Source organism: Seriola dumerili, unplaced genomic scaffold (assembly GCF_002260705.1).
Source record: "Seriola dumerili isolate Sdu_G_001 unplaced genomic scaffold, Sdu_1.0 BDQW01000278.1, whole genome shotgun sequence".
In the NCBI taxonomy this organism is placed as follows: Eukaryota; Metazoa; Chordata; class Actinopteri; order Carangiformes; family Carangidae; genus Seriola; species Seriola dumerili.
Window position 1 is genome coordinate 208,530 of NW_019174533.1, and position 12,614 is coordinate 221,143.

Genomic DNA, 12,614 nt, shown 5'->3' on the forward strand with positions numbered 1-12,614 from the left:
CAGTCTCACTTGTCTCCTTGTCTCAAGGCAGTGAAGTGCCAGCATTATGTCAATCAACCTGTTGGCACAGTTACCTCAGTAGTGCTGTACTCCAATCCTGTCACTCAGGCTATCTTCCAAGATAGAAAGGAAAGGGTAAAGTAATTGGATTTGCTGCTAGCAGGGAAATGATGAAATGACATGAAACCATCTCCCCTTCACCCACCACACACACAGGCACATTCACACACCTTTACACCACTCTGAGTAAATCTCCCTCTTCCTCTTTTTCTCTCCGTCTGTCTTGCTTGCCTCTTTTTGTTTCTCAAATCTGGAAATACTTCAGGCTGTTGAGAGTTTCTTTTCATCTCGCCTGATGTGGCGAGAGCGCCTTGTTCTCCCAGGTAGACAAAAGAGGAGACGAAATGAGGGGAATGAAAGGATTTCCAGGTTTTTACTGAGATCTGAGGAGGGTTTTTTTTTTTTCAGAGGTTTCTGGTAAACGGTGCACAAGGTAGCACACAGTCCAAATTCACACCATCGGTACCTCACCTCCACCTTGTCACCCAACGAAGAGACATACTGTGGGTTTAAAAGAAAAATGTAATGAGTAAAGAACAACAGTATATACGACACATATACTGTATATGCTGCTGCTGGCCTGCAGGCATGAGACCTGACTGGAAGAGAGGCACCCGGCCTCCGGCCTCCATACTGTATGTCCTACATCCTGCATCTGACTGTACACCTTTCATCTTACATTAGACAGCCTTAGCATACTTAAAAAAAAGCTCTACAAAGTTCTGTTTAATAGTCAGTAATGAGACCATTTTTTTTTCATCTTAAGTTTTCCTTAAGATCTTTTTCAAACTAACAGGAACAGTCTTTGTGTGTTCCTTGTAACACATGTGTAACTTTAACCCAACCCTTTAAAAATAATAGTAGTATCGCTGGTTCTAAAAAAAAAAATTATGTACAAATATCAAATCCAACCCAAATAAATTCCCAATTATGAAATCGGCCTTACAAAAGTAAACAAATCATAAAAACTATGTAAACAACGTGATGGCAACAGTTATAATCCTTTATACTAGTGACCACAGTGGCCACTCTACAGCAAGGTTTTCTAGCCTCAGTTTGGACCAGCACTCAGTTATTAAATTCTGAGGTTGAAAATCCAGTTTGACAGCAGTTTGACATCTCACTGTACGTCTTCACTCCAATATCCTGCAACCTCCTCTTTATCATGTATTGCATATATTACATTGCACGTCCATTGTAATACATGATATGTGCTAAAGGTTATCTATAGTTATAAAACCTGACTAATCAATTCATCAATTAATATTCTCTATCCACCGCACGTCCTACAATCTACATCAGAAGTATTATATCTCAAATGTAATATTGCAGATCAGTAGGTATGCCGTGCCAGTATTTTGTCACTGTCGGCTGTCTTCTTTAACCTTATCCTAACGAAGGCCACACTGCACCATTAAATCATAAAATGAGCCTTTACTTTGACATGGGGCTCTTAATCACACGCCCTCCACCGTGCCACATAAAACCAATAAAGACAGTATGAAGAATTTACTGACAGAATGCTAATTTGATACAACTCAAAGGCCAGAACTGGAGCCAATGACGGCAACTAATACGGCAGTGTGAGTCCGTACACACTTAGTGAAAACCTGTAAAACAGTGGAAATGTTAGGTGGGTATTTTGCACGTACATGCTGTGTGCTTAGTCAGTCGAAGCATTCTGATTAGTCATGCTGATGTCAAGCACCACTGATTTACACTGGCTTACGTCACAGCTCTATCTCTCTCTGTCACTCTCTCTCTGTCTCACGCACACACACACATACATACATACACACACGAAAGATGCCAACACTCGTCCAATGGACTGCCTAGGTTTAAGATTTACACTAGTGATTATATATTCATAGATCAATCAATAGAGGGAGTCTAGCAGCCGAGACATGTCCACACTGGCAAACACACATTTAGCAACAGTCGCACTGTAGGAATTCTAATGAGTGTGCGCGCGCGTGAGCAGACATCAATACACTGCAGCTTTACATTTCATTAGGCCAAGGAGCACAGTTTAACTCCCAATGAATAGCAATAAAACCACACAGCCTGTAACCATCTCTCTCCATCTGCCTCAGTCTCATGCTTTTTTCTCCTTTTCTTATAATCCCAGCTCTGTTCCCTTCTTCCTCCTTCCTAAATTTTCTGTTGCACAAATCCAGTTCAGTCATTTAACAGATGTTTTCCCGTTTATTTGGAAAGATCTGATTTAAAGCTGAAACTTATCACCTCTTATATCAGGGGAACCAACAAAAATAAAAGCCTCGTAAACTGTAGCTTGAGTAACTGGTGATTTACACTAATTGTCGCCCTGTGTCGCCATTTCTCTGCTCGTAGAGACGACTGCATGTTACTGCAGCATCTGCATTGATCTGTGTGAGGACACCAGCAGCCTCCACCTCCGCGTTCACCTTCCTCCCTCCATCCCTGAGCACAGGAAGACACGCCGGCTGAGAGGAAATGGGATTCCGATCAGCGGGATATCATCCAGGATCTGCTGACCCCACACGCTCGACACACACACACACACACAAATCATCTGTCTGCACAGACACGCAAACGCACATAGAGACAGACACAGTCCAGGGGTCAGGCGCAAGGACTAGCGGGCTAGGTTTCAGTCGACTTAGCAAAAACACCAGAGACAGGAAGCTGTGTAAGGAGGCATGTGTGTGTCTGCGTGAGTGTATGCGTTGTGCATATTATCGCAGCCTATACGGAAGGTAACAGCAGCATTACTGCAACAGAAACACACAGGCCTAATACTCAAATAGTCAACCTCTAGCAGCTGGATATTTTTAGTTCAGTTTAATAGAATGTGCCAGAAAGTCTAATGTAAACACAAACACTTCCACACAGAGAAATCACTATTTGAAATAAAGGACAAAATGACAGCAGACTTGAAAGAACGCCAAAAAAAAAAAGAAAAAAAAAAAAACTCTGGAGAAGATTCTCTACACTTCTCAAAGTTAAAGCGAAATGTGCATGTAGCTTTTCTTTATTTATTTCGTATTATGCATGTATTTATTCAATTATGTTTAGCCTGAGATGATTGTTTTTTTCAGTCTCCAGAGTATTGGTGACACGGACACACTCGTATGGAGGAGTCCTGCTGAGGGAAAAACGTGGAAAAACACAGAAAAAAAGCGGCTCAGTCGGATCTCAGATGAAGGAGCAGCTGATTGGCGCACACACACACACACACACACACACATACACACTGTGCGGTCTACTCAACAGGGGTACTTCAGGAGCGCACACACATACTGTAAACCCACAGGCACACACACACACACACGAAAAAGGGGCTCCATGCTGTGTGTATGCTGAACTTGATGGGGAATAACTGCTACTACTTACTACTACATTTTGAGGCTCCTGTTGAAAGAGCAAGCACAGAAACAAACACACAAACCTACACACACACACACACACACATACACACACAACACAGAATTTTGTCACCTATGGTACACAGGAGACACAAAAGAAAATCATCTTCACCCACCTTATAACCCGTCGGAAACACTTCCTGGCTCTTGACAATCCTGTGACTGGACCACCAAACAACACTCAGCGACATAAAAAACCCACACAGCTCCAGTGTGCCTAGCAGCATGAGCTCCACTCCACACACACACACACACACACACACACACACACACACACACAGAAACACACACGCAACCTCACATTGTAGGAGAAAACACCAGCATCTCAAGAGCTGCTGCCGTGCTTTTCTCTTCAAAGGTATGTGTGTCTTATTTGCTGTGTTTGGAAGCAATGACAAAGCAGCGAAAAGCCATTTTAAGACGGAACACACACAATATGCCATTAAAGATACACACGCACGCACGCACGCACGCACGCACGCACGCACGCACGCACGCACGCACGCACGCACACACACACACACACACACACACACACACACACACACGTGTATTTTCACAACTGATGTCTGCAATGAGATTTCTGATGACAAAACCATTTGTCAGCAATGCCAAAACCAATGACCATTGAAAATACATCACAAAATGACACAAAATTGTTCCAAAGTGAAAATGGTTTTCTACAGTGCAGGAAACACACACACACACACACACACATTCTCTCTCACTCTCTCCCTCTCTCACACACACATACACACACACTTTTATTCTTTTGCAGGAGCATCTCAATCACCATATCAATCACATTTTATTAGTCTTGTGTCAGTTACCGCTGTAATTTATGTCTCACATCATTCACAATGTGTAAGGAGCATCCAAATGACAAAAGCCAGACAATACACCACAAAATAACACAACAGACACTGTCAGGTGAAACTCTTCTATCTGCAAAACAGCATTGTTCCGCTACCCATGAAATATTTTTGACAACTCATTTGGAGTTTTTAAAGAAAGGATCAAATGATCATTAAGTGTTTAAAGTGTTTGTTGTCATTTTCCAAGGTTTACACAAAGGTTACAGCCATGAGCCGTCAAAATTGCAACAGCGCTTTCACTTTAAAGAGCAAACTGAGCGCATAGAGACACACACACACATACACACACACACACACACTCCAGGATGCCTACCTTCTTCATGCATCCGCTGCGAGTGCCAGTGAACGCCACAGTGTGTCCGCGGTAGTCGTAGGCCGCCACAGAGGTCATGCCGTCATCCTTGTCCACATAAAGCGGGATGCCCTCGATGGCCGTGGTGCCCCCTAGAGGCTGGTTGAAGTCCTGGCCACAGAAGTTATCGTCTATCTGCAATGGCTGGGATGTGGGGGAGGGGAGGGGAGGTGGGGAGGGGTAGAAGGAGAGAAAGCCATTAACTCAAGCATTAACATTCCTCCCTTCTCTTGTTAAACTAACATTAATTCTTAAATAAGGGGGGAAGCTTTCGATCTCACCAGCACTTAGTAGACGTTTTATGGTGCTGGAGTGAAGCCAGTGCCGCCGCAGATTTAGTGAGAAATTGTGTGAAATTAATGGGCGTCGTTGGGAAAATTAACTTCAGTTTCCTCAACTCCCCTTTTTTGGGACATTTTTTAAAAAACTGATGGAAAAGGTGAGACAGTTAAATTTGTCTTTCATTATGAGCAAAAAACACAGTCTGACCAGTATGTAGTGAAGTCTTCTGTGATGGCTGCGCCCCCCCCCCCCCATCACAGCCTTTGATTACTTCATAGAACACGATGTCAACCAAAGCAATCAAGCATCTCAGCATGGTTTAAATGAAGCAACATTTGTTTGCTAATGTTTTAAATATTGATTTCTTTGTATACAGCCTTGGCAGTGTAGTTACTAATAAGAGACAAGCCAATGAAAGGAGTAAATCAAATGGAACTGGAATAAACATGGAGGGGAGGGCGAACGCATGAGCAGGACACTGGTGGAGATGACAGAGGAATGACAGGAAGCAAATTATAGGTCAGATTAGCATATCATAATCAAAGTGTCTCATATAGGCACATCGCCGCCTTGATATGCTGATATGTCACGTCTGATTTATGAACATACTGTGTGTGTGCATGTGTGTGTGCGTGTGTGTGTGTGTGTGCGTGTGCGTAATGGGCATGTCATTAAAAGAATGCGATAGCTACGTATGCATCAGGAGGTTCCCCTGCCTCTGACACGTGTAACAGAGATAATCGACAGCATCTGTATTAACTGTGATGACCTCACACACACAAACACACTCACACAGTCGCACACACCTGCCGAGAAGCATGCCAGGAAATACACGACGTCAGGTCCACACAGCTCTGATAGGAGATTATACAGCTGTACATTCATACTGAAAGAAATACTCATATGTAGAGACAAGCATGCTAAAGAACATACGGTGCATACACGTAAGTCAAGTTTCAACACTGTCCTGTAAAAAACCAGCACATAGGTCGTCTGTGCTGCAGCTCATTATTTGCCGTAGTTACATTTTGTTGTCAAGCAACCACTCGCGGCAACAGTAATTCTGACAGGAGGAAAGGGAAAAGTGCTGTGACGTGGTATAAAGAGGGATAAAGTCTGATGGATGGGACGGATGGGTCATCAAAACACAGGAATGTGACAAAGGAGAGCGGTGTTCGATTCCCATGTGAAAGCAGCAGTCTAAAATTCATGACCGTTCGGCAAAGTAAACCACGTTTTTTTTTATTGTAACCATGACAACAAAGATTGTCTAATGTGAAAGAAGTAGTCATTTTAACCCAAACTACAATCTTTTCCTGAACCTAACCAAGCCATGAGCTTTGATTATTCTAACCATGGCGATTAAGGTCCGGTACGCTACTGTCAGTACATTCTGTGTGCTTGTTATTGTAACCATGACAACCAAGGTCCATGGGCCACTATTTTGGGAGACACTATGTCTCCGAGGGGTTGAAAATAGGGTTGTTCATGTTTGATATAGTTTACAGAAAGACGGCAAAACAAAATCTCAATGAATGTACGTTCTGTACTGTTATACAAATTTTGATCTGGTACTGGATCAGTACTCCGTATCGGCCGATTCTTCCGTTCAGGTAACAGAAAAGATGGAAAAAATGGTATCAGAACATCTCTAGTTTAAGCCACATGTTTCATGTTCACTATGATTCTTCTGCTAAGATTGCGTCCATTGCAATTTCTTCTTCGTCTCGATACAACCAACGTGTCTAACCTCTGTCTAAAAGGTTCAAACCTTTTCTGCAATATTCTCCCAAAGTGGCATTTCCACTGTGGTACTTTTAAGTTAAAACTGACACCTGCAGCGACAACCAGAAAAAAAACAGAAAAGATGCACATGAACAATCACACATGCACGCAGAGGGAATTCACTCATAGATACACAAAATTAAGAAGAAAGAACAATTCCATTCACAAAGAGACACATGCAAACAGCAACACACAAACTTATAGTCACACATGCACAGGAAAGCACAAGCCACACAAACACACGCGTGCGCGCACACACGCACACACACGCGCACACACACACACACACACACACACACACACACACACACACACACACAAACACACATGCGCGCACACACACACACACACACACACACACACACACACACACACACACACACACACACACACACACACACACGCACAAGCACGATCGAGCCTCCCACACTACACAAATTAACATGCCAGCCTTCTCTTGTTCATTACAAGACGTATTGTCTCCATAGAGACTAATCAATCACCCCACCCCTCCAAAACAGCAAGGCTGTCAGGGAACGTGTGTTTGCGTGTGAGAGTGTGTGTGTGTGTTGCGGGCTTAAAAAAGGTTGAGAAAATGCCTGTGGCAGACATTGTCTGCTTTCTACCACACTTTCAAAGGCAGCCAGAAAACACAGCAAAGTTTAACTTCAATGAACAAAGACAAAAAGTGAGGCAAAGTGAGTGAGAGAGACACACACACACACACACACATACAAACAAACACACAATGCTTTGGCTTTTGTATGATTTACATAAACATGTTCTCAATTTTGGAACTGTTTTTTCGAGTAATTTGAGAGGAAGAAAGGAGGACAAAGGGCGGCAGAAACAAGAGCAAGTAAACGGAATGAAGCAAGTGAAGTGATGCGGAGAAGATGGAGACTGATATGAAGAAGAGGAGAAAAGGGAGGGACAGGAAAGAAATCGAGAGAGAGAGCTAGAGTAAGGCAGGAGGGAAAGGAAGAGGGAAAAGAGAGAGAGATGGCCATGCCTCAGTGACAGTATGAACCCTGGCCTTGGGTCCCTGCCATACAGTCCCCCTTGTTTCCTCTGATAAAGACAGACCAGAACCAGACCTCTATTCATGTCTTTCACTCATTTCCTCTCTCTTTCTCCATCTCCCGTCCCATCCCATCCCACCCCACCCTCTCCTCTCCCTGTAAACCTCTTCTTCCCTCTCTTCTCTGTGTTCACATATTTCCCCTCATATTTTTCTTTTTTTTTTTCTTTTTTAAGGTTCACAGAGACTGACCGGTGGGAAATCATGTCCTTCCCAGAGGGTGACCTTTTTTTTTTTTCCTGCTTTCACATGCCTGCAGCTTTCTGAGACTCTATTTTTTTTTCTTCTTCTTCTTCTTCCCTTCTTTCCTTCCTCCCTTTATCGGGATGATGATCCTTGGTTTGGAAGCATTTACAGGTCACATGATAGTTGAGATAAATAGCTAAATGCTGTTGCAGGGGTCTAAATAAAAAGACCCACTTGTCACTACGGTTAATATTGAATATCAGTGCCACGACCACTCGTGTTCTGCTGCACCAAAAAACTAGGCCTGCTCTCCACTTCCTGTCCAAAACAAAAGTTTTAAGGAACACAACCAAACTAAAAATTGTTTATAATAGTAGCTCGTAATGGAAACCATTTGGCCTGGATTTATTTACACCAGGCGCCTCATTCATGTAAACTAATCTGCATTCCCAGTGTTTGTGGAGCTCACACAGACAGAAGGGAGATCGCCATCTTTCCTGCGCTTTAGCCGGCGTGCTGAGGACGCTAATGGTTTGTTATGTTTAGCCTGACTTGCATCATTACCGTAGAGTCAACAGCTCAGATTGAGGCACAGTGGAGCGTTCAGTCGACGTGTTTTCACTGCAGACAAATGTGGCCCCACACAGACCTGACATCTGCTAGCTGTTGTGTGCCCTGTAGACATGTAATTCCTACAGTCTGCCTACTCTATCATTCTCCTTCGGCGACTCATTGAGGAGATGCTGGAGCGTTTTCAGCCACGGAAGTGACTCAAGAGCCAAAATTTAAATAAAAAGGCTTTGTCCATCCTGTGTTGATATTAATGTCTATGACTGCAAGTCAAGTTATCATGATTGTAAATAAAGCATTTTTTTTTAAAGATGTGTAAGTATTATAGTGCATCCCTAGAAAACACACAATGTCACATGCAGGTACAGATTATGACCCCACTGACACTACACTGCATGTGTCAGATAGTGTAAAAGCAAGAAGCATTAGAGACAGATTGAAACCCACAGATGCATCGAATGCACCTAAATGTCAAACAGGTGTAAATGCATCCGTCTCTTCCAGACATATATGTACGCTTTCATCTGTAAATTCAGAGGGCGGTCGGTGCAAATAGCCGCTCACAGGGTCTGTCCGCTGTGACGACGGCAGCCAGAGTTACAGTGACATTAGCTGATGTTCCTGTTGCTCCTGACAGAGAAAATGGCTCATGCACATGGCAACTCTGAGCCGTCTGTAGCCCTTATCTGATCCCTGATCAGTTCAGCCTGTGACTGATCTCTGTGCGTGAGAGAGCATCACTCAGTACGGGTGAAGGAACAGCCTGTCTCACTCCTAGCCCATACATGCAATTCATCCATGTGTTTTGGTTAGTTTATAAAGGGTTGTTAGCCACCCAGCTGTTATCACTAAGTGTTTTGCTTTTGTAACTAAAGTGGTTGTTTTGGTGTTTTTTGGCAGTCACAGGAGCATCACCACCACTCTCAGCTGGAGCAGAGCTTACCCTGTTTTACCTGTTGCCGGGGGAAACCAAGACGGATTACAATCAGATTTGCCAATAGAGTGTACCAGAGCCCAACTGTGTGTAAGCACAACTAAAAGTGCATTAAAAAGCATTTTATTTGGATACAAGACACACATGAGTAAATGGGCCTGTGTCTCAATCCACTGGACCCTGTTTATTCCAGTTAGAAAAACTTCTAAACTGTTAAATGTCAAAATTCTGACTTTTCTTGTTAAAATTCAGTGACTGACTTCAGTATCTTGACCTACGTGGTTATACAGGGTTTGGTGTAAATCAGTGTAATAATCCTTTATTGTGCCCCAAACATAAGGTGACCTGCTTTACTCTTTTATTAGTGCTTTTATAAGCACCATATAGTTTGTCCCTGTTGGCCTGCTGGACCTCTGACCGTGCTATTATTATTACTAGCTATATCTCATACCCAGGACACTGTACATAGCATTATTACACAGATACACACATAAACACACACACACACACACCTTTGTTCTATTTCCAGGGGGTTAGACAAGGACAGAGTCCCCTGTGTTGTCCTTGCCGAAGACCTCTGCTGTACACAGGCGCAGGCTGGCCCCTGGCAATGCACACACACGCAGTCACACTCTCTCACACACACACTCTCTCTCTCACACACACACACACACACACACACACACACACACACACATACACACATACACACATACACACAGACCCCTGCCAAACTCTTGCTGGGTGAATGATGATGGGGTGATGAGGGAAAGAGTGGGGCAAGTGAGATGAAGGGAAAAGAGAGGAGAGTGGGAGAGAGAGAAAAGTGGAAGAAAGAGGGGAGAGACATAGGGGGAGGCTAAGGGTCAACAGCGCTCTTGTCGCCACTAATGAGCCTCAACCCAGGAAGAGAGAGGGAGAGATAGAGGGGGAGATAGAGAGAGGGAGAGAGAGAGAGTGAGTTAGGATTCAGCCCTATGAATCGTCCATTAAGCGTGTGTGTGCACATGAAAGCTGCAGTGACCATACTGTGGTTTCAGAAGATGTAGCACTGGGACAAACATGTTACCCACATTACCACAGTTACAGCAAACACACACAGCCCCAACCTGGCTCACACATGTCACACACACACACACACACACACACACACAGTAACACTACAATTGCATTAACCTTCTATGTCTTTGTGCAACCTTCTTTTTCCTTACAAAACTACACTGACAAATACTTCACTTGCAGACTGTTACAGTGTGTGCATTTCTTTTGTGTTTAAAATCAATCCATTTCAAATGCACCTTATAATATATGGGTGTTAAACTTATTATGGATAAATGATTGTCAAGTATAATTGAGTTTGACCACAATAAAAAGCACAGAAGGGCAAGTGAGTATTAACCTGAATTTAGCTGATAATGACTCAAGAGTGTGCAAGAGTAAATGAGTTTATGATGTGCAATATGACCGTAGTAAACTCTATTGTACACATACAACACACCTTAAACCACATTTTTCAAATGCTTCAAATTAATTTAATCATTATGTCAGATCTTCCTTGCGTTGAAAAAACTAGCATCTACTCTATATCATGATATTAAGCTGTGGGAGATCAGTCCTCAATAGTAACTGATCCCGGGCCAAGTGTTTTCAGTCTAACCAGGTCTATGTAGGGACCAGACTGGATCCTAACAGGCTCAGACCACATGCTGTGTGACGATACTTTTACTTTTGGTACTTCAGGTATATTTTGATGTTAATACTTGTGTACCTTTACTTGAGTAAGTCTGAATAAAAGTATATAAAAAGCTTAATTATATATATAATATATATAAAAAGGTTTTTTTTTTAATATAAAGCAGGTCTAGCTTCTATATTAATACTGTGAAAGTATCAAAGCGCTCAGTCCACAGAGAAATGCACACAGCCTGTATTCAGAAACTGAGCCTCAAAACGAGCCGTCAGGACTTCTGTAACTTTGTGATGTCACAACAAAGCAGGCAACACTGTCAGCCACGCCCCAAGCCCCAAACACTTCAAATAAAACACAAGAAAAGTGTAAAATATGGGACCTTGAAGTAAAAGATGTGATTGCTTCTCCCACCAATGCTGAGGACGCTGTTGAAAGACAATAACATTGGTCTTTGAGCAATTAAGAATAACTTATTTTTCTAAATTGCATTCCATGACTTTAAATGACTCGGAGGACAATGTGCTGCTGCTCTTTTTGATCACTGCTGCATTTTAATTGGTGTCACATCAAGCAGCTGCCAGTGTTAGTGTTTAAATCCTTGTTTGGGTGTTTGTAGGACGGCTGCATTTTGGATTGAAGTGTAGTTAGCCGTGGGTTTATTCATATCATGACTGTCCTCGGGTCCCTTTCAGATTGGGTCTCTGTTTTTGAACATTCATTTATACATGTCGGGCGGAGGTTCCAAAAAATTAAAAAGCCAGTAAAACCTTATTGAACATAGCAGGAAACATTGTCCTTGGACTGTTGGTGTATTACAATGTGTGAGTCTCTCTCTCTCTCTCTCTCTCTCTCTGTTTCCAGTTCACTGCAGTGTAGTTTAGTGGGAATGAAAGCAGCTACATCTGTCTAATCGACTTCAATTGTCAGCAGATTTTGTTTTTCAACTCTTCATTCATTTGCAGAGAAAAATCACAGCAGATAGAGAGAAGAGGAGAGAGAATGAACAAGTTAGAGACAATGATGGAGGTACACAGAAAGACACACAGAGAGAGGGAGAGAGAGGGAGAGAGAGAGAGAGAGAGAGAGAGAGAGAGAGAGAGAGAGAGAGAGAGATGTTGTCAACATGCTCTCCAGAGAGCCAAATGTCTCAAGCATCTCATCATCCAACACTGGCATAAACACATTGCTCCAATCCCATGGAGAATGAGCGATTGTGTGTGTGTGTGTGCTTCTCTGAGTATTTGTGAGTGTGTGTGTGTGAGTGAGTGTGTGCGTGTGTTAAACAGAGCTCATGCCTCATTCCCATGTGATAAAGATAATGTTGAAGCGAGAGTTGTACTACTGAGACGTGCTGGCTGATGCAACGAACAACAAGACTTGCAGAGTGGAAAA

At 42.9% G+C, this 12,614-nt stretch overlaps 1 protein-coding gene across 1 annotated transcript in view; it reads right to left on the reverse strand.

Annotated features, from left to right (window-relative positions):
- LOC111230678 (plexin-A1-like) overlaps positions 1-12,614 on the reverse strand; it is a 224,213-nt gene that overhangs the window by 195,068 nt on the left and 16,531 nt on the right. Inside the window, exon 4 of the mRNA XM_022757485.1 lies at positions 4,656-4,838. Coding sequence (XP_022613206.1) covers positions 4,656-4,838 — 183 coding nt within the window. The remainder of the gene's footprint in view (positions 1-4,655; positions 4,839-12,614) is intronic.